Raw genomic sequence first — 23,001 nt, 5'->3', positions numbered from 1 at the left:
AATTTGAGACTTGGGGGCCTTATTTTCAGAGCAGGGATGTATTATCAGAAATATTAACAATGTAATATTTCATCAAAGTCCCCATACAGTGGTTTTCATCTCTCGAGCTTCAGTCAAGTCTTTCCTTCCAACTAAAAATCTGTGAAAATCTCAAAAGAAGAAAACAGAACCAAAGTAGGTATAAAACCAAAAGTGAACAAGGGTGATTTAAACTGGCGAAAAAATTGAGAGGGATAACGAATATTAAACTTGCAAAATTTAACCTAACATCTTTTTCAAGAATTCATCACGCAAGGCGCGTGAGATTACGGAACCGCAGAGATGTGTGGTGTGACCATTGCTTAACGCAAGATTATCGTTACATGTAACACAACAACACAATATTGAATGCCCAAATTTTATTTGAATATCCCTTCACCCAACTTTAAAAACCCAATACAAGAAAAAAGTCTCAGAGCATTAAAATGCTGTTAGCAGTTTGGCTCTTGAGTGAAAAAAAAATATCTATTTTTGACAATTTGTTTGTCCTAATACAAAATTCAAACACTAAAACTAAAATGAGAATAAAAAAGTGAAAAGGTCATTTCCGGTTTGGTCGGTCTGGTTTTCCTTCATGGTTTCTACGGAGAAAATCAACCAAAAGACAAGTTAGTGAAATATATTGTTAATTATTTGCGCGGGACTCAACTTTCGCGATTTCCAAAAAATCGAAAAAAGTTCTCGTGAAAATTAACGACGCGAACTTTTCTATATAATTCGTTATAATTAATCAACGTTGCTGTCGGTTAACTACATAATTTTCTTGGTACAATCGTCAAACTAGCTCTGCTTTGTTACAAAGCTAAAGGAACATGTAAAACTGTTTTTAGTTTTTTAAGTTATATATATAGTTTTGTTTAGTGTCATTGAAAACTATCTATAGAAATGTTAAAATGGCTAACAAAATGATGGTGATGATGAAAAATTAAAATCAGTTGTGGCAATTCTGAGACTAACTGTTTGTTAATGCAGACCAGTATTTTGACAATTTCGCGAAATTTAGTTCCCTTTAACGTATTTTTTTTAGCAAAATCGCGAAATTTAAATTCCGCGAATATTCCCGTTCCATTTTCGCGAAAATAAGAAACAATAAGCCGTAGACATTTTTTGTACGATGGCACATTCAATTTGTGACTGAGCTCACTAAAGCATCTAAATGAGTGAACAATAAATTATTTATTCGTCATTTTTTCGTTGAAATGAGAGAAGGAAATTTAATCACCTTTAACAATGTTGCTGCCAAGACTGGATGAATTTGTCCACTGACTTCTGAACGCGATCTTGTGGATCTTTGTACTCGTTCCACTGTTCACCGTCAGCGTCACCACACAGGCCACGAACACGGCTGCGCAGAAGAGGCGATGCAAGTACCTGGATCCGTTGACCTTGGATCGTAGCGTGCAGGCCCAACTGAAAAGAATTGTATTTACTACTGTAAAACCAATTATTTTAAAAAGTTGTTTTTATGGCCATTGAAAGACCGTGACACTGTGCGTTCTGCCTTAGTTTTGCATTAGACGATTTCTATAATCAGAAAACTCGTGGAATGTATGTACTTCTACACATGTACAAACCAACAAAACCAAAACCAATCCAGTGCCCTAGTATGCGAGTTATAGGTAATATTTAATGAAAATTGCGTTGATTTTCATGGCGAAATATACTAAAAAATGGCAGTAGCTCAGGAAAAAAAAAACAGTGTCCTTAAAACTCTACATTCTGACGCCACAAACCCTTTAAAGTTTGTTTCGAGTTAAATTTTCGATGCATAGATCACTTTCTCTACAATAACACTGATAAAACATTTTCAAGCGAGAACAGAAATCATTAACTAAGTGGCAGTCTTGATTTCTCTCTATATTCTCACAACAGAGAATGGGATAAGAAAGGAGAATTTCTCACCTTGGTTGACAGCTGAATCTGAGTCTTCCCATCAGACGTCTGTACCTTCTGGACAGTGGCTCCGCCCTGTTTTGATTGACATGCCTTCTGAGAGCAATCCATTTGCTGTCCATCAACTAGAATGGACTGGTCTGGCTTGATCACCACTGACTCTTGGGAGGGTTGCTGGATGTTCGCTGAGACAGTCTTCTGGCCTTGTTGGTCAATCTTTACAGTAAGCTTATCATGAAAAAAATGGAAAAGAAATTAACTCCCATAACCAATTTTCAATATTCAAAATTTATTCCTTCCTTCTTCTTACACCAATCGGAAAAAATAGCACCAAATTAAAGTGCTGCTCGACAGCTTTCATTTGAATGGCCATTTCACATCTGACTAGGGTCTTCTCCACAGACTTAAAAGTTGAAAAACCGCCTTTGAACAGCAAACATTCCACATGAAAGTACTGCTCGACGGCTTTCTTTTGAATGGTCTCACACTCTTTTCAATGGTCACACACATAGGTTTCATTCACAAACTTAAAAGTTAGAACCACTTTGAACAGTATAATTACAACTACAGAAAGAATTGCTCAATAGCTTTCATTTGAATGGTCACACACTAGTGTTTCATCCACAGACTTAAAAGCTAGAACACTTTAAACAGTATAACAAAAGGGGGGGGAAAAAAAAAAAAAGCGACTATACTATACTGAGACCACATAGACAGGGAGATCTCGGTATTGGCAAACCATTGCCAAAATGTCCAAATACAATTCTACCACTTTCTTTTATGTCATTTGATCTCAAACAAGACAGTCCTACCTGGATTCTACTCTGTTTGCCTTGCCTACGATCCTGAACCAGAACATACGGACATCCACCCTTGATGTTGTGCTGGTACTGGAGTTGATCAAACACCTTAATGCTGGAATCCTGCACTTCACACTGGGCTGAAAACAAGCAACGTGAAGACACAAGTGTTTTTGAACAGATTAAAGAGGATTGTAAAACATTGGTCTATCAACTTTATTGGTCTCAAAATTTTACATATATAATATAATAAAATGGTGGTAAAAAGGACCAAATAGGAATCGCGCGAACGGGAAATAAAGTACGCGAGGCGCAACCCTAAAAACTAGTAATAACGATGTAACGTGATTTCTGCCAGACGCACTGGTCAAAATTTTGCCCGATTTCAGTGTTTAAAAACTTCTCTACGTTTGCTACGGCTACTTTCCTGTCAGGGTTTCAAGCCCTAAACCAAGGGCACCACCAAAGCCTTCATTTAAAAACTTTGCTTATACGCTCCACGGAGATCCACTTAAGATCTTGCAAGAAAATAGATTTCCAATACAAAGCAAAGTTCTAAACAAAGCTACAACTAAACTTGCCAGCAGTCCAAACTCTAATTTCTTTTCGAGAGCGAGGTTTATAGCAGTGCAAACTCCTCTTCAAGTTTGCATCTCAGAAATTCATTATACACATAGATGACTTAGATAGAGCCTTGTTAACAGTCGACTTACCATAAAAGTAGTTCTTGATTTCCTGGAGGGATTGAGGGAAACGGTCGACTCTCACGGGTAGGGAGAGGTCGGTTCGCTCAGCAATCGCGTCTGGCGTTTTTACTCTGAGCAGGGCGGTCATGGGCGAAGTAAGTGAAAATTCAATGGCCACTTGTTTGTTAAACTGTTCTGAGCGTCTGACCCAAGCAAACTGCTGCAAAAAGTACCAGATCTGGGGCTTCCAGTTGTAAAAGAATTTCTTCCATTGTTCAGGAACCTGTAGATGGTTGGAAACAAAGAGTTTTAAGTCTACTAGCCTCTCAGCAAAACGAATCAACATCGGAAATCTTCGGGAGACTTCGGGTCAACCAATACAAAGACTTCGGGTCAACTTCGGAAAGAAGAGTAATAGGTACTCCTTGGGAGTACGATTGGGATTAATTGTACTGCTCTCGTCCAATCAGGATCCATTTATTTTGTTGAGTGTACTATAAGAGGTATAATAAGATGTAGGTATAAGGGCAAGATATATGGCAGTCAAAAATAATGAATAAAAAATCTTTGCTTTATGAACACCGGGCTTCGAATTAACTGTAGGAGTCCAATAAACGCCGGGTCCACCAGGCCAAGTTTGAAAACTTTGCCGGGTGCAAAATTGTAAATAAGACATTGTTACTTTCTTTTAGAGAAACTAAGAAAATATTCGTTAAAAATTGTCTATTCTTAGCATATCTACGTTCTTATCTTCCAAGTGACTTTATTTTGGATTCCCTTCTCCTTTGGGTGTCAACATAATCACACTCGCACAAAACATCGGATTTAGCGAGAGTTGTTACCTCTGTCCACTGCAACTGCAGGCGCATAGTCTTGCCCTGGTCTTGAACTTGCCCAGCCGCAGAGACCTGGTATTGAAGCTTGCCTTGTCCAAACTGTAGTTTCAGTCCCTCCGCGCGGTTGATGGTGCAAGTCAGCATGCTGTCTTCATATCCGGGTGCTTTCACCTTCTGTGCCTCGACCAACAGTTGCTGGTTTGCTCGGGTGTAAGTCACCTTGTACGGGATTTGGCGAGAAACTGAGTTTGATGAAGCGTCGATTCGGCCGAGGACTTGCATTTCTGTGACGACATAAATGAAGTAAATAATTAAAAACTGCAATATCACAGCGACAAACCGATGAGTGGTGCCGGTTTGTTTTACAAACTGAAATATAGAGCAAAGTTTTTTTTTATATATATTCTAGTTTTTTTATCCACTTTGTTTATTTTTGACCGCTTTAGCCGTCAGGATCAGTTTGCCGCTTAAATGAAGTTTTTTTTTTTTTTTTTTTTTTTTTGTTTTTTTTTTTTTTTTTTTTTTTTTTTTTTTTTTTTTTTTTTTTTTCTTTTTTTTTGAATTTTAATTTGGTTTTGTTTTTTTTTTTTTATTTTTTTTGTTGTATTTTGTCCGTTACTAGAAAAACAGTCGGGCCCTGCGAAGAATAAAAATAATTTTTTTTTTTATCCACTTTGTTTATTTTTGACCCCTTTACCGTCAGGGTCAGTTTCCGCTTAAATAAGTACAGAAAGGTTGTCATGAGTAGTGCATCTTACAAAATTAAGTACAACATTTTTTCAATTTTTGATCTCTCTTAATCTTTTCCAATACGGTTTCTTTCAATTTAAACTTTCAAAGAAGCGACTTGTAATCTTAAGTTGACGAAATCTGTACATCAGAGGCGAAGAAATATTGGAACGCAAGGCCCTAAACAAAAATATTTGGTTGGAGATAATATAACAGTAAATGGAAAAAAAGGAAATTAAAAAATTGAAAAATAAATCCACAACAAGAAGCATTAAATGTTAAATATCTTGTCTTAAGTCTGCATAATTGCCATCACAACTGAGAAGATCATATGTCTTTATTTTACACATCACAAACAAAGAAAACTTGGTTTATCCTAAGCGACAAAACTGGTGAAGTTTTTCGCTCTGTTAGAGCTATTATTTTCCTGCTAAGTCGATGCTAAGTGTTGTTTCAAGTTGTTTCTTTTCTTTGTTTTACTACACTAGCTAGTTGGATAAGTGTTTTCACCGAGGATGAGCTGAAAGTTAAGGATCAATTTATTATCTTCACCTTTGTCGTCATTCTTGGTCACCTGATGTATCCACTGTACAGCGGTTGGCTTGTCTGAGGCAGGCGCCATAGAAACGCGCAGCTCCGTCAGAGCAATGGTGGGGAAGACTGGGACTTGCTGAAGCCTTAACGCGGGGAGGTCTGGGAATTGTCCTTCGACGCACAACTGAACTCCAAATAGGTTTTGTCCTTTGCAGGTCTTTTCAAGCTTGAGTGAAGAAGAAAAACAAAACGTTTGTTAAAAAATTGCCATGTTTTCTTGGGAGCCGGGACGATGTTTTTCCAGTGGGTCTTTTGTAACGCTGAACTGCCTTTGATGTTAAGTCATATATATTATTTATCAAGTTGATATCAAGGGGAACTTTTGTCCAGATACTAGGGCTATTGAAACAAGGCTGTGCCATATAGTCTTCGGTCGACTTTGAAATCCAAAATGGCAGCCATCAAGACTCTCGATTGCTGCTATTTCTTTCTTGCTGTTTAAGACATACAGTTGTTTTTTGGCCATTTTGTTAACCTACTTAAATTTTTCACAATTTAATCACCAAATTGGAGCAAACGAATGAGAAAAACTAGCTGCGAAAAGCGAAAAGTCGTTCTGTGTTCTGTACTGCAAGTAAGCAGCATTTATCATATCATATAGCTAAATGTATCTATTACCTTTTTGAGGTGAGGCGTCTTGAAATCCAGGGAAATCTGCTGTTGAGTTATCTGGCAGTTCTCTGGATTCTTTTCTTCAGCAAAACCATGGGTATCGTACCTGAAACAAAATTTTACCAAAACGCACTTTAATCTCATATGGCCGACTTACATACGAAAATAAAACTAAAAGGGAAGGAAGGGAATTTGATTTTCTTTATTCTCGTCACTTGTCTGCTTTAAAATGTATTGAAATTGTAAGGAGAAATTAACTTTTGATTTTTCTTTGGAAACAAGGGTTATATAACGCTAGAAACGATTATATCATCAATCGAACACCATGCCGTCCTGGACACCAATCACACACGCATTCTCCATTCTCCTGTAAATAGCTGGGGAGTTTTTTAAAGGAAGGGGACATGATTGCGCAAGTAAGTAAGGCATGCCCCCTCCCCCACCCTACACTAATAGGGAGTATTTTTTCAACATTCTCCATGTGTTATTTCCTCAAAAATGTCATTTTCGTCAACTGTAAAGTGACGAATATGAAGTGTTTAACTAAATTTTCCCCAGGTTTTGCCGAAGTGAAATGCAGACCAAACAACCTTGGTCCAGCTTAAATGCAATGAGATGTGATTAAATTTCCATTGGTATGGTGGCTGAAACCCTGCCCCCCCCCCCCCCTCCCCCCCCTATACAGCCCCTGTTGGAGTGACAGTAGTAGTATGCTGTGCTATCCTCGAATTCTTTAAACTTACTTTACGTGCAAGATTTCGCGCTGTTCCTTGGGAAGGTTGTAAGTAAATTTGTATTCCTTGCCAGCGTCAAAGTTCACATCAATCTTCTGTTCAGGGTTAGCATGAGCAGCGGTTTTCACCTGAAGACCCATGCGCAGGTACGGAGTGTGGATTCCAATTTGTGTGTGTTCGTGGGCACCAATGCTAAAACAAGAATTGTTAGAATAGTATAAGTAAAAAAATATATCAAAGTTTCACTTAAGCAATTCACTTTGTTTAATCAGAGAGAGAAATCTTTACGTTTACACATCGACTTATGCAGTTGCAAAGAAAATTCGAACCCATAACCATTTCAATGCCTGTGTAAGTGCTCTACCTCAGAGCGAAGAAGACTCTGCTGGAAGCTAAGTCACTCACGAGTTCTTGTCATATCCGTGGATTAATGAATATGTGATTATGTCACGTATATCAAAACAAAATAAATGGTATATTGAACTGTGTGTAAAAGGTTCCAAGATAAAATGGTTTCCACATTGTACTATTGCAGCTCAAAAGACAGCTTGAAAAACAATAGAGGCTATAAAAGTTGATAGGATTTAAAATCATCAAGCGGATTTAATAACTTCGAGTCTATTGACGGAATCTTTGGTTTTTCTCAGATACATCATTTGTTATCAAAAATTTCGTTTTGAAAGAAGACATTTCAATATTGCGTTCAAATTTTTTGAAGTTTTCTGTTAAATTGCGCAAAATTTTCTTTGTTTGATAAAACGCATGTTTCTCATTTATAAGAGCGCTTTTCAATTGAGTGTTGAAAGTAATTCACTTTTGCTTTGGTTTTGGTTTACTACACTCTACTATTAGTTAAATAAATTTGGCAACTTTCTCAGTCAATCAGAAAAAAACAATCGTTACTTGCTCACACACGTTTTCCCGCGCTTCGCGCCGGCTATATGTATTCGAATTTTGATTGGTTTACCGGATTGTCTGTGCCCTTTGTGATTGGCCAGAGTGATTGGTTTGGTTGTTATATAACTTACCTTGGTATGATCTCTGCACCGCCTGTTAGTTGAAGATTCTGCCATTTCAAAAGGCTGATTATGGACGGCTCAACGTTCATCTTGGCAGCGGCGATCACCTTGACGACAGCCGCAGATCGATACTGGAAATCAAGTGGGATGCCAGCCAGGGTTGGCACCATGCGACGACCATGAGCAAGCTGGAGTGCTTTCTCCAGCCTTTGTGTAATCTCCACTCCTTTCTTGGTAATAACAATACCTGTGGTACAAACAATGATTGATAATTTTAGTAACACTTCTAGTAACTTAAGGTCAGTTTTCCACTGAATGTCAAAGACGCGCTCTCTAATTGGTTAAAAAAACACGTGTAATTTGTTCTAACTAATCAATAAAATGCCATTTTTTCCAACCAATTAGAAGCAGAACGAAAACCAAACGTGGCTTTGTTTTCGCGCGCTGCGCCACATTTTCCCGCGCTTGGCACGGGCTACAATTGGATGATTGTAACTCGAGTGCGATTGTTTTTTGTGTTACCGTTTTTGACCGCGTACCCTTCTTAGAAAAGTGCTTGTATCGACGTGTTTACAGGTTGCGAATCGCGATTTACCGTACTGTTTAACACTAGTACCCCCGAAATCAGAACTGTTATTTTTCAGTATTAACACGAACAATAACTCGAGAGTAAGTTTTTCATGGTATATCGTAAAAAAAAAATAACAATAAAACATTGCACAACTCAGTCATTTATCTTAAAATTCGCACGAGCCACACATTGTGGTTGGAAAAAACACTGCTGTATACTGTATATAAAACCCGTGAAATACCATTAAGTATTCAACAACTTTCCAGCCTTCTGATTGGCTAAATTCTCCGTAGTGTGAGATGAATCCTGGTATGAAGAAATGCTTATCGGATAGCAAAGCTATTTACCTTTGTCGAGGTATTCAATACGCTCCTTCTTTCCCATCAGAAGATCTGAAATGTCCTGTGCGAATTGTTTGATGTCTTGTTGTTTGAATTCCATGAACTTCACTTCGTCTCCGAACAATTTCATGTAAGCTGACACACGTTGGGATTTCTAGAAAGACGACACAATTTTACAATTAGCCTTTAAAATTCTCATTAGAGGGACACTGTCAGGGGGATTTTTCTGCTTTTTAGGAAAGAGCACTAAAGTTGGCGAGGAACTATAGCTCGTACATGAAATGCGCCTAGATTATCAGGATGAAGATATAAAGTACTGATTGTTGTTGAAGGAATAAGGAAGCCGTTGAAAGTTTTCGCTGTTTTTCCAGTCAACAAGGGCAGAACTTGAAAATATCAGCCTGACGTTTTTCAAGTTGGGATCTAAAGTTCCTGATGGCATCACAATAATATCACTCGTTTATAGCTTCAGTACACTAGCATCGTAATTTTTAACAACATTAGACCACTATTTGAGGGTTTCCATACGTTTAAATAATTTTTGTTCAACATAATGCTCGCTAAGATTATAAAATATTTAAAAAATGGTTAAAAGGCTAAAATATGTACAAATAAAACCAAACGTTTTCGACTAAAAGTCATTATCAGGGTTCCCTGATCAGGATGACTTTTAGTCGAAAACGTTTGGTTTTGTTTGTACATATTTTAGCCTTTTAACCTTTTTCAAATAAATAATTTTTCGTTCCTAAGTATGAACAGTGCAGTAAATTCAAGAATAAATTTGCTCCTGTAACGGGAAAATTTTCGAATTGTCAGATCAACAGTGGGTTAATTTTCTTTTTAAATTCCAAGTTTCAAAAAAATGAATGCGTTCCGTAAAAGCGTTCGTCTATTTGGAAGTAATTTTCAGCACATTGCAATTTTTAACCGAGTGAGTAAGGGACAGGGGTGGGAACCCGGGAATAAAATGGTGGGGGGAACTTTACTGGGGGCTAGAGAAGGTAGAGTAGGGACTAAGACTCCCGTGGGTGTGGGAACTGGGTAAAATTAAAATATTGCAACATTGTGTAATAATTTGCAGAAATAAAAGCACAAAATCCACTAAGGAAGGAGCAAAAATTGGGAGAGAGGTATATAAAAGCTCAGACACTCATGCCCCCTTCCTCCTCCCCACCCCCACCCCACACCCCCCCCCCCTCGGATATTATTTCTGAAAACAACTTACAGTCTGTCCATCTGAGGACGGGAATGTGGGGCGTTGTCGGGTTGAAGTCCTCTGACTTCCAGTTGGCTGTGAAGTTGGACGAGTCGATGAACGAGTGGTGGGCCTGGTGCTGGCTTTGGTGCTGGCTTTGGTGCTTGTTGATTGACTGTTGCGCAAAGAATGCCTTCGAGAAAAGCTGGTTGCGCTAGTTGAACGCTGTGTGGGACGGGTTGTTGGATTTTTCTCGTCACTGTCATCGCCTGAAGCCTCTTCAGTCTCTTCGTTGAACCAGGAGAGGATGTTGCCCCATAACGAACGCTTGTGTCGGTTGCGAACTTCGGAGATCACTTGTTCAATGACATCGTCCATGTTTTCGATTCGGGCGCCAAACTACGTGAAAATAAAAGCACAAAAACAAAACATGAGAAGTCTGCTTCGCCAAAAATTCCAGGGCGTTAAACTTTTAGGGTTAACCCTTTCTCTTCATAGCTTAAATTAAGCTTTGAGTCAATTAATGCGGTTATAACATCTTAACGAAAAGCTATTGAGCAGTATTTTCGCGTTGTTCTGTTTGTTATGCTTTACAAGGCCGGTGGCTCTAACTTTTAAGTCTGTGGATGGAACCCTAGTTTTGACCATCCAAATGAACGCTACTGAGCAATTATGCTGTACAAGGTGGTTCTAAATGTTAAGTCTGTGGGTGAAACCCTAGTGTGTGACCATTCAAACGAACGCTGTTGAGCAGTACTTTACTATGCTGTGCAGCGTGGTTCTAACTTTTGTGTGTGCTGATGAAACCCACATGAAAAAAATGGCGACAAAACATGCCATAATCACCTCTAATGCGCTCGTCTGGTAACCCATCAAGTTCAGTAGGATTCTTGCGTTCATGTTTCGGGGCAGCATGCTATCTGGGACGTCCATTTTGTTTGCTTCCAACTCAAATCCTGTTTGGAACTTTTCTGTTTGTTGGAAATAAAAGACAATCGAAGTTATTCATTACATAGTAAAGTTTAAGAGCGTAGTGCGTCGACAGGCATGCGCTTTTTAAAATTTAACCCGGTTTTCAAAGCATAAACCAGGTAGGAGTATTGATACTCTCCCTGAATTTCGCCTAACATTTTGCCAGTTTCTGGATGGAGAGAGGCACTGTGAGAGTTAAGTGTCTTGCCCAAAAACACAGCACAACAACCCTGGCCAGGCATCGAATGTGGACCGCTTGATACGGACTCCAATAGGCTAGCCCTTAAGCCTTTCTTAAAACGTGCACATGCCATTTTTATTGAATCATCATCATCATCATCATATCCTTTATTTAAACACGATAAGGGTTTTAAGCACAATGCTTGTGGGGTCGTGTAAACTGAATTCTGTTCCTTACCTGAGTGATAAGCGAATCGCATTCCTTTGGAGTAACCCAGGCCATAACTCATCTTCGGCATCAGACGGAGGGCCAGGCGAGCCTGCATTGACCTAAAACAACAATCAGCGGTCGATATTACAAAAAAAAAAAAAGCTGCGCATGTCTAGAAATAATGCTGTATTTCATAAAACAGTGGTCGAATGCAATCAACTCGAAGAGCTCGAAGAATGCTGGTTTGTGATACAATCACTTGCTCTAACGATCTTCGGATGCCTGTTGCGATGTATGCTGTAGTTTTTTAAGATTTCAGTCCAGATTGGTAATTAAATCTTGAGGACACGCGTGTTTTCGTTAGCCAGTCATAAAAGGCCTACTCTGGGACCCAAAATCGCCCAAAGTCGCCCAAAATCGCCTAAAGTCGCCCAAAATCGCCTTACGCTCTGTCGCTTAGATAGTATAGTTCTGTACATGCTTTATGGGTACTGACGATTCCCATGTACGTATACACATTACTTAGTTCGGTCACCTAAAATTGCCTAAAAGGTCACCTAAAATGCCTAAGTGCTCTCCCAATCGCCTAGTCCCTGTCGCTCAAAATCGCCTTAAATCGCCCAAAATCGCCCGTAATTTTGGACAAATGCTAAAATCGCCTAAAGTCGCCTTAGTCGCCCAAACGGCGACTGGGTCCCAGAGTAGGCCTCATAAAACACAGCTATCACAACTATATGTCAATGCTTTTCGTGTCTGTTAATTCTTTTCCTTTGGATAAAATTTGGAAGCAATAAATTCTGAATAAAGACTGTCTTAAACTGTCAGGAGATATTAGAACATCACCTTTTCTTTGTCAAAACGTTGTTGTGGTAGGCGAGAGCCGATAGATGCGAAAGAACGTATGAAGCCACTTGGTTACTGCGGGGGCCTGGGATGGGGCTAGTGATCTCCCGTTTCACAATATTCGCTACAGCCTGCAGTGTTGCAAAGTTGGGTTCAGAATTCAGTAGTAGTAAGAAACAAGCCATGCGCAGTTCGGGGCTTTCCTTAGCGTCAGCAAAGACGGAAATGAGTCTTGGAGTCACCTAAAATAAAGTAGTGAAAAAATAGATTGACAACTGAATATGAAAAATAGAAAAGAAAAGCGATGTGTATTCTATAGAGACTGTCCTAGAGTACTAGTTTACAAGTTACTAAACTTGCTTTCCTGTAAAAAAATATTCCCCTTTTCCCTTACTGATACATTTGCATACATTTGCATCTGATACATTTGCATCTTTTTAACTATTATCATTATCATTTTATCATTATCATTATGCTTTTGTAAGTCAAAATTAAACAATCAGTCAATCATACAAACGTTTTGAGTATTTTTAAGTATCGCCGTAGCTTTTGCTTAGAATTCAAGCATTTTCTTACAATTAGACAAAAGAAATGTTTTGCGAAGATTTCCGCGGTCAAAAAATTACTATTAACAATGCTATAAGATATTTCAATCTTCTTAGTCTGTGAAATCAATACTACACGTTTTCCTATTGTTTCCCACAATTGTTTTGTAAACTCAGAAGTACAAATAATCATTTACTGAGCAGACTGTAATCAGCCTCTACCCTCCCCCTCCTACTTGCGGGGTGATACTTAGAGTAATGGGATCCTAAGAGGGGATGTGAACTGTCTACCTGAATAACTGAGGTTTATTCCAGATAGCGCAGACAAAACTTGGAGGCACTAAAAAGACCATTTTTCATATCTTTACTTACTCAAAGGGGCCTATAGCACTTACTTTCTCCCTGGCCACCAGAACGATTCGCCTAAGGGCCCAGACACTTTGCACCCTGATGTGCAGAGGCTGCGTTTTGTCCTTAAGGATCTTGTGTAGTTGTTCTTGCGCCTCAGAGCTCGCTGCGTTCCCAATTGCCTTAATGTACATGACCTTCTCCTCCGCTGTGGTTTGTTCCTTGGCAAGACGGTTCAGTATCTCCTGTTGAGAAAACGTAGTCATGGAGATATGTTACTATGGAGACATGAAACTAATGAGACATTATGAGACATAATGAGACGTTATGAAGACATTAGTCTGCTTGCGTTGATTATTGCAATATTTTGCTTTTGCCAGTTTGTCAAGTTGTGCATTATTGATTGGTTTTCCCTGAGTTCTTGCAAGCTCATTTTCTCCTTTATTTTTCTGACGTAATTAAAGAAGACCTTTTTAATGATCCTTTCCATTGTCTATATTAAAAGACAAAGACATGTTTGTTTTTGTTTAGAATACGACCTCGTTCAACACGTTTAACTTCATGCGAACTCGTTTGCAGTCGTTGTTTGGCTGAAGCATGACTTGCTTGACAAAGGACACAAATTAACGTATGCATCAATGACAGTTGCTTCTAAGTATTTGCTTAACATTCGCCATTGGAAAAGTGCAACGGTAACAACAGAATTTTGACATTTGCTATAGAAGTGTGACTCTACTGATAAGTGTGACAGTTACTTACTTTGTAAGTGTGACAGTCGTTATGGAAGTGTCGCATTCTCTATAAATGCGTAACGGTTACTGTAGAAGTGTGACGGTTAGCTATAGAAGCGTAACAGTTACTGTGAAGGTTTTGCGTTACCTTGACGTATTGCTGACAGGCGGCCTTAGCTTTGGTGTCCTGCTGGAGACTGGGCCTCTGATTGATTTTGTGTATCAGGGCCCCGAACGTGAGCATGCACTGGCGGCGAGCTGACATATCCTTCACAACTTCGGCGTGGTTACACAGTTCCTGGTACAAGAAAATAAGCCATTACTTCTTTACATCTTTTGGACAAAAGCATTGTATTTAACTCAAAATCACCTGTTTCTATACATAAATGTCTTAAATGCGTTATAGCCTCTGTGCTATAGCCAAATACATTTACTGTAAACTTCAGCTTTTTTATCCCAAATATATATTTTATCATAGAAAATGTTTTGTAAAAGTTCTTAGAAGTGTCTTGTTCATCATTAAGTGTTATCAGATTCATGAAAATAACGATCTGAAGTTTATGCGGCGATGCCGGGGTGCTTTGCGTTTGCGGATCACTTCTATCACTTACCCAAGCAATATTGATGTGGTCAGCGGTCGGTCTCGAAGCGGATGCTAGTCCCAGGAACACTCGTTTGAGCTCGTCTGGTTTGTTGATTTTCTTCTCCTGGATCTTCATCTTCAAGACCTGGACAGCCTCAGGGGTCCCCACAAAGGAGAGAGCATCAATGCAAAACTTCCTGTAGAACAGAATTTGTGCTTAAGTATTTAAATTTTTACGACGTCTCAGTGTCAAAGCTTCCAAGTGGAACATATAGTCCTCAATGTTATGTAGAAATTATTTAATTAAAGTGTTCTGTCCAAGAGACCCTATAGATTCAAGCTTTCAGGAGTAACATATACTTTTTTCATAATAACCTTTTTATAGGAACAGTTGAGGTTGAGAAATGCTGAAATTTTTATAACATGTTAAGAACGTGGCTAACGCTGAAATTTGTTAAAGCGTTTATTATTTTCCAGTTGCAGTTAAAGTGACAAACACATAAGTCTACAGTATAAATCAAATCAATCAATTTTGCTAAGTTGTTTTTTCCCCCCTTCCCCTAACCAATTTCAAAACTCAAAAAAGGCGACCACACAGAGCTCCCGAACGTATCCTAACCAACGTTCGGATAAATAAAAGTCCAACGTGGAATCAACTTGCGTCATATAACAGGGACCTAAACTTGCACATGTAAAATTTGAATGTGCTTCTGCAATACCACCTTGTACCCACAAGTGTAAAAATAAAAACAGGCAGAAAGCGGCTAAAAAAATGGCATGTTCAGTTTCAGCTAGCAAAAAAAGATATTTATGTGATACATGCAAAAGAGCGTTGCCATGTTTATATAGAACGTGTTAAAATATTTTGCAGTTGGTTTAAGATTCAAAACCAATTCATCGCTTTTCTTTTAACAGATCATTTCGTTCAATGTTTTTGCCTGACTTTCAATGTTCAGTTACACCAACTCATTCTCGTTCCCAGACTCTTTCCAATCTCTGACTTAAGAGTAAACAAACACCCTGTCATGGTAACGAGCAACTCGTTATATCACGGAAAAATCGCGCTCATTGTGCCTTACCTTTCTGACGGGTCCTGTCGTGCCAACATCTTATCAGCCAGTTTCACCAAAGTATTTTTGTTACACTGTCTCAACTGCTCGACCAGGAATGTAAACTTCTCGGCTGCCTGCTGGCCCTTCCACTGTTGAATTGCTTGGCACATTTCATTAATGGTTACTTCCGCCTGCGTGTAAAGAAAAAATAGATGGTTTATTGGCAGTTAGGAAACTCTGTGGCTCTTTATGGTAACGAATAAAACAGTTTTTTCAAATCAGCATTTTAAAGGCAAGTTAAATTTATACCACCGTTCAATTGACTACCTGAAGTCACCTTCCTTTATTGCATTGTCACGCAACACAGTGGACAAGAGCGTTGCGTGACTATTCAATAACGGCACGGTCTTTTGCACTGTGTTGCGTGACGACCCGAAAGTGTTCGCGACGACCCGAGACTTACTGTCAATTACCTTTTGACCCACGAAAGTTGTGTTACTTATTTAACTTTTTGATAAAATCTTTATATCAGTATGTGGAAAGATAAATCGTGTTGTTGAGTTGCTACAAAATCAAGAAAGATATTTCGCGAAGAAACGCAGAAAAAAAATCTTTTTCTTCAGAAAATAGATATTTAAGGCCACAAAGCTTCATTTCTACTGTCACTAAATCGGAACCGACTTAAAATTAATCAAATCTGATGAAACTAGGTTTTATCTTTATGAACTGCACGCTGATTGGTCAAAACGACCCAGAGTGACACATGCCAATCACTTACTTGTTTAGTCATTTCTACTTGCCAATCAGCGTTCTCGCGGGCTCGTTGCTCAATATTCTCAGCGACAAGTTTGTGGGTTGTCCTTTTTGTCAATGTGGTCACTAAACGCAAAGGAGGAAAAAGGTTATCATGAATGTAACATTCTGCAAAAGATTATCATGAACGTTAGTTAGTACTGAGAGAACTAGACCTTTTCTTACCCAAAATTTTAAAAGGTTAAACACAAAAATTTATTTCCAAATAATCAGTTCTCCTTATTTTTTGCCTCCAAACCAATTTCCGTTATTTTCCCTAATATGGTAAAATGGTGCAATAGTGGACATGTACTTTTTCTGTAAAGTTAGTTCTGAGAATTTTGGCGTTACATCTTGACAATATGCCTAGTTGATGATTTTCGGTCTTCTCGTTACTTATGTGCGCGATATTGCATCAATATTTAAAGGAGAAATTAGATTTTGATTTTACTCACAAGCTTGTCCAGCCTTGGATGGTTTCTGGAACTCCAAGATTTGCCTGTTTTTAAACAAATAAGAAAAATTTAGAGGCATTGTACAGGACGGTGAATTGTTTTTGCAAAACTGCTTGGAACACTCAGTAAATTTTTGATTGAACTTTATGTGTAAGATGCGAAGTAAAAAAGATCTCGTTAGTAAATAAATTTTTCGAGGTACACGGCAAAAATCGCCTTGTATGCACTGATTACTTTACTTTCAGATAAAAAATTCATTTAGATAGGTCATGAAAATGTAAGACCTGGTCATTTTAAAGGCGTCGTGACTGAAAAACAAATTCTCCTAAGGTGGTTTATAACAAACGCGTGGAAGCAGTCAAAAGAATGTCGAAGTCGATCTGGAGACTAAAGAGGTTAAGAATTGAAGTACGCTGAATGGTTTGGATTTGAACCAATTTTCTTGGGCATACCATTTTGGAAAAGAACAAGATTTTGTCGTCAATTTATTTCATCAATCAAAGTACTGTGACTAAGGTCAAATATTGAAGTTATTGACTGGCCTGGAAGTTCTGTTGTTTACCTGGCTGTAGCGGACACCTGACCATCTGAGCGAGAGAATGGAGTGATCACGTGTTGTTCAACAGCTTCTGTTCGGCTGATGATGTAACCAGTCTTATCGGAGCCCTTCAGAGTGTGCTCAATCTGTCCGACCGAGCGGTGGTATGGGGCAAAGCCCATGCTCTGTTGAGGAAAAATTTGGCATTGTTAATCTTACTACTGCAAAGTTTTTTTTTCCTTAAAATGCTTCTTAAAACCAACAGGGAACACAGTCTATTTTGCCTAAATCTAACAGTTGCGAGTACTATGGTGCAATTATCACCAATTTGTTTAAAAACGTTTTATTGCAGGGGACCATGAAACCCAAGAAAAACTAAGGCCCTATTTACAACTCTCTCTTTGTTCGCAACATAACGTAGTGCCTATTTAGGCGCTACTCAAAGTGAGGATTTATTTTTAAACTGTTTAAAATGCAGGGCTAGATTACAAAAAAAATAAACAAGGGATTGTTTTCTAGCAATTATCTCGACTAGTAGAACGTATCTTTCATAGGGACGGAGTGATAAAATGTTTTACGGATCAAGGTTGTTTTGGCGGCGCCAAGATGGGCGCCAATTTTGAGTTCAACCAGCTAACTTCGAAGGCTTATAGCCTTTGTAAGTAAGATTCAAACTTTACTATTATGCAAAAATCTCAGACACAAAATTTCGTTTCAGTAGCGCTTTAAAAATTAATCTACTTGCTTCGAACTGCGCTCCCTTTTTCAATTTGTTTCAAATTGTCTCAGACCGTAAACACTTCAAAAATGAAATTTTAACAAAACATTTTATACTTTGGCACTAGATGTCCACAGAAATATTTTGTGTTTTCTTTGCATCCTTTGCTTGTTCAAAATCGCAACAAAAAAAAGATAAAAAAAATAACGGCCAAGTCTTACCTGCTGACACTTGTCGCATTTCTGAATGTTGAAGGTGCGCTGGATGAATTCCGGTCGGTTCTGGCATTTCTCGTAGTTTATCACCTTGGAAACCTTCATAACTTGTTCTTTCTGGGCAGACTGGCTGTTATCCCGTACGATGACGTAAGATACCTGGCACTCGCCCACTGCTGTAGTCTATCAAAACAGGAAAAACAGGTTCAGCATATCATGGTATAATTGATCTTTGATCAAAGAGCTGTCTAACCAAATGGCAAAAATTTTATAGGAATGCCAAACTGCAGCTTTTAAATGTATAGCAGACATTACATTTTTGGATGCTATTTGTATAAAGTTCTATAGCTTAAACATCCTGCCTTGATCTAACGAATCACAAAATTTAGAAATTGCAACTATCACAATTGCCAAAATTTGAATTGAGTTCTATAGTCCCACGATCTAGTTATTGGTAAATGAGTATTTAACATTTACCCCCTCCCCCCCATTTTTTTTATTATAATATTTTTATACGGGCCAAAAACAAAAAAAAAAAAAAAAAAATAGAGCCTTTTTAAAACTTTTATTTTCAAAAATTCAAAAATCAACTTCAATCTTTTAACTTCAAAACAAAAAAAACAAATTTACACTTAACATAACTAAAAATTTAAAAAAAAAAAAAAAAAAAAATTTGCTTTTCAACTTTAAAAACCCTCAAAATTTAAAAGACTACTATATTTCCAAATCAAAGCTTATATGTTTGTGTTGACATGAAAATCTACAGCAAGATTTATGTTTAAGATGTTTTATAGAATGTCGAAAAAAGAATAGATTTCAAGGGACCAGCAATTATGAACTTTGATACGTAATATCAAAAGCAATAAACCACTGAACAAACTTCCGAAGGGATGAAGGCAAGCGTGCGTTGTGATTCAATAGATTTTTTCAAAAGTGTCAGAAGTTGTAAGATCAGTATGCCTTTTCATCTTATCAGGACGTTTTCTCGAAAAAAAAAAAAAACACGACAAAATACGAATGATCTATTGGAAATGTCATGACAAAATTCTAACCTCGAGCTGAGTAACAAACTGTTTCTCTTGTTGCTGGTCTGCACGCGGAGAGATCTGGAACAGATTCACGAGCCCGCGTTTGATGTTCAGCGACCATTCATCATCCTTAGGATGCGCATTGATTTCTTTGATGCTGCCATCTTGTGCCTTCAGGACCACCCTCACGGGAAGTTCAAGTCTCTGACGCATGACTGCTACGACTTTCTGGTCTGGTGCTTTCTCTTGCTGTTGTTTTGGATCCTTGAGGCTTCCGATCACTTGGTGAACTTGAATGTCTGCCAGCTAAAGCGACACAAACAATACAACCATAAAATGAGTACTTTTATAATACAAATGGTGTTATTGTCTGAAAAATCATATCAAAAATATTTGATATGGGGAAGAGACGACAGGGTGGTAGGTGGGTAGGTGAGTAGTCTTTATGTAATATGAAACATAAATGAATCGGTGCAAGGGGGGAGGGGGAGGTTGACATAACGTGTTGGGGGGGGGAGGTTCTTCTCCCATCACTTTCCTCCCCTCCCCACCCACCCTGCAGTACTAACTAAAAATTGGGTAAAAAAAAAATTTTTGCCTTCACTTTTCTATTTTTGTTAATTTATATATGACTAAACAACGTTTTATTTAGAATAAGAAGAAGTTTCGGGAATGAACTTGTTTTATAAGCGCAAAGCCAAGCTAAAAAGTCATCGGAATGAAGTGTTTATTACGGTTAAAAATTAAAACACGATATACCTTTACAGTGCGACGCGCCTTACCGTGGCCACCCAACAAACTTTTTTTGCTCTCGTAATATTATTATTAGTTTGACGAACACGCCTCCTTGCAAAGTTGAATACGATCAAATTGCATCGTTGTTTCATTGTATTTATTAATTAAAAGCGCAGTGAAAACGTACATATTACAAGATGACACTTGTAAAAAAGTTTGTCTAGGTGGCCACGGTAAGGCGCGTCGCACTGTAATTGCTATAAACAGACTTAAAATCAAGTGAAAAATGAAACGAATCGTGTGAACAAGAACAAAGTAACACTTTTGCGATTTGTCGATTTTAATAGAAATTAATTCATACCGTGATCTGAATCTCGGTTTTCGTGAGAACGTCAAGATGTGCTTGGCACTTCACTCTCAGTCCCAGGGTCTTGGCCGTTCCACTCGGGACAGCATGGGTCACATCGCTTTGGTATTTGTACGTGTATCGCTGGCCCTTCTGGTAGCCTGGGAACGAGAAATGACGTCATGATTAATTCTTTGCTTGGAGGTTTATATGAAATAAGCAAATTAAGTAAAAATTGTTCTTGCACGAAATAATTAAAAAAGATATTAAGTAGTAGATATTAATCTGTTTTGCTTTGCCAAAATTCTCGTTTATAAACATATTACCCAAGTTGATTAAGAAACATCAAGCTACTTAATCTTGTTTTTAGTCATCATAATTACACATTATCAAAACAAGGCTAGTTGTTTGACCTCCACAAATCTCTCCCACTAAGCGGAAAACGAGGTACAAAATTATCTGTGTTACAAATTGTAGGTAATATCGATTTAAGATTTGGGTTAATTTATTTCGATGGACCACTCAATTTGGAAAGTTTACAGCAAGCCATGTGGACTGGTTTTAAAGTTTTTCCTGTAGATGAAATCCTTAAGTGCGATCAGTTTAAAAAGAAGCTATCGAGCTGTAAAAGTTGAACTTTAAATCTGTGTGTGAAACCCCAGTGTGTGACAGGCATTCGAATAAAAGCTATCGAGCATCACTTCACTTTGGTTCAGTCTGTTTTTCAATTCTTCTCAAGTGAAAATTCAAAAAAATATCAAATCAAGTTCTATGGAAAAATGTCGTGAATAACAATATGAAGTTGCACTTACCAAGAGGCATCGCAGCTGAAAAAAAAAAGACAAAAGAAAAACGTCAGCTTCAATACAAATCAATCGTTTGCAGGAATATAAAAGTGAATGAATTCAAACTAGCTTACGAGAAAAGATATGTTTTCAAGTACACGACTTAATTGAAAATGTGAACTTCGCATTTTTAGGTTTGTCCACTCAGTTTTATTTAAATCTTTACCATTTCATCATAGATAGTCATCCTCGTTTGCAAAGTGCTGTTCTAGAAAATCAAATCGCTATATATGTGTGTTTTCTTTAACCAAGATTGTTACTCAGTCCCCAATATTTGGCTCTAAAAACTCAGTTACTCGCTAGAGTGGAAAACAAGAACGCGCAAATTTATCTTCCAAGCGTCAAAACTGTCACAGAAAAGCAAAATTCTGAACACATTTGAAGTGCGATAGTGAAATCTAGTTGGATACCTTAAGTGATAGTTAAAAATGTTCTCTATCCTTTTTCTATAAAACAAGAGCAATAAAAAAACAGTTTAACTTACAAGCTGCTCCCAGCGTCAGGAAAATTACCAAGAAGGCATTCATGGTGATGACTTGCCTTTTCCTCAGCAATGGTGAATGAAGACGAAAAGTCGCCCTTCTTTTATACCCTAGAATGTAGGCTAGCTAGCACACGTCGAAAAACCCTTAGCCACAACATTGCAGTCTTAAATTAAGGTTTTATTAGGGGTTTTAATCATAAAGTAGACGTTTTCCGCTCAGGAGAGGTCCAAGGAGAAAGAAATGCTATACAATCTAGCCACAACACTGGCTAAATTTAATTGAATTTAAGTGTTAAATTTGCTGTTTTACCCCAGGATTCTCTCAACTAGACAGTCACAAGTTTTGACACAACTCACATTTGATTATATTCAGGGTTAGGAATAATACATTGAACCATCTCTTAGCCAAAACATTGAGCTAAATTTAAGAGTCTTAGCTTTCTGTTTTAACTGGTGGTCTCTTCATTTGCGCCATAAACTAGACCCTCCCGAGTTTCGAAATAGTTTCAACTTTCATCATATTAGGGCTAGAATACGAAGTTGTTTGTCTTTTCTCCACAACTTTGCATTCATAATCCCAAGGCCAGTAGACAACTTCTTCTTGATTTTCAACCGACCTTCATCGGTGGCCCGTTGGTACCTGGGGCTATTTTAGTTGCTAGCAGAACTGAACTTTGTCCTGGCTGCTTGGAGGAAATGATGTAAATTAGACAGTGAAAGTACTTTCAAATGGAAATTTTACAGTCGTGGACTCCATTAGACTTTTTCTCTTGGTATTAACAGTTTAAAGACCTTGAATATTTTAGAATTTTAGGACCTTTATCTGGTTTAATCTGTCTTATATAATTTGGTGTTTGATTGGACATGTTGGAAGGAAAGATAAAGAAATACTAGCGTTTAGTTTTGCGAATATGCTACAGACATAATTGTTTTATTTCCTTTTCGAGGGGCCGCTACTTTCGGATAGCTTAAACGTGTATTGTATGGGCCGATCCATCTTGTTAAAAAGAAATTACTTTCAATAAATAAATGATGAAAATAAAGTTTTGTTGGAAATAATTCATATTTTCTCTTGATCAGAGTTATATATTGCGTTTGGAATAAGGGTCATTTAAGCAAAATATCGTCATTTTTGATACAGCTTGTAGTCTCTATCTCCACTGTTTCTCATGACTAATCAAGTTAGGGGGATCTTTACATTCGGAATTTTACGATGCATCACCATACAGGAACAAAAGACTCATCCCGTAATTAGTCGGTTCCACCAAAACATCACCACATCATCAGGCACATGGTACGAAGGTCAAAGTAATGCAGTTTCATATTGTGAT

At 38.0% G+C, this 23,001-nt stretch overlaps 1 protein-coding gene across 1 annotated transcript; it reads right to left on the bottom strand.

Moving 5' to 3' along the window:
* Positions 1-1,261: 1,261 nt before the first annotated feature.
* On the bottom strand, positions 1,262-21,750 carry LOC144638726 (vitellogenin-A2-like). Its single transcript, XM_078497957.1, has 26 exons — positions 21,671-21,750; positions 21,154-21,168; positions 20,357-20,502; positions 19,285-19,566; positions 18,239-18,415; positions 17,324-17,484; positions 16,762-16,805; positions 16,293-16,393; positions 15,542-15,705; positions 14,491-14,659; positions 14,028-14,177; positions 13,196-13,393; positions 12,256-12,497; positions 11,440-11,531; positions 10,896-11,020; positions 10,080-10,448; positions 8,861-9,008; positions 7,952-8,189; positions 6,933-7,115; positions 6,196-6,295; positions 5,536-5,743; positions 4,261-4,538; positions 3,446-3,701; positions 2,745-2,872; positions 1,942-2,160; positions 1,262-1,449 (listed from the first exon to the last, which is right to left on the bottom strand). The coding sequence occupies exons 1-26, from the start codon at positions 21,711-21,713 to the stop codon at positions 1,264-1,266; spliced, it is 4,422 nt and encodes a 1,473-aa protein (XP_078354083.1). The 5' UTR covers positions 21,714-21,750; the 3' UTR covers positions 1,262-1,263.
* Positions 21,751-23,001: the final 1,251 nt, after the last annotated feature.

This window comes from Oculina patagonica, chromosome 14, assembly GCF_052425735.1.
Source record: "Oculina patagonica isolate OP01 chromosome 14, crgOcupat, whole genome shotgun sequence".
In the NCBI taxonomy this organism is placed as follows: Eukaryota; Metazoa; Cnidaria; class Anthozoa; order Scleractinia; family Oculinidae; genus Oculina; species Oculina patagonica.
The sequence above is the reverse complement of the archived record's forward strand: the minus strand, read 5'-3'. Positions and strand labels throughout refer to the sequence as shown.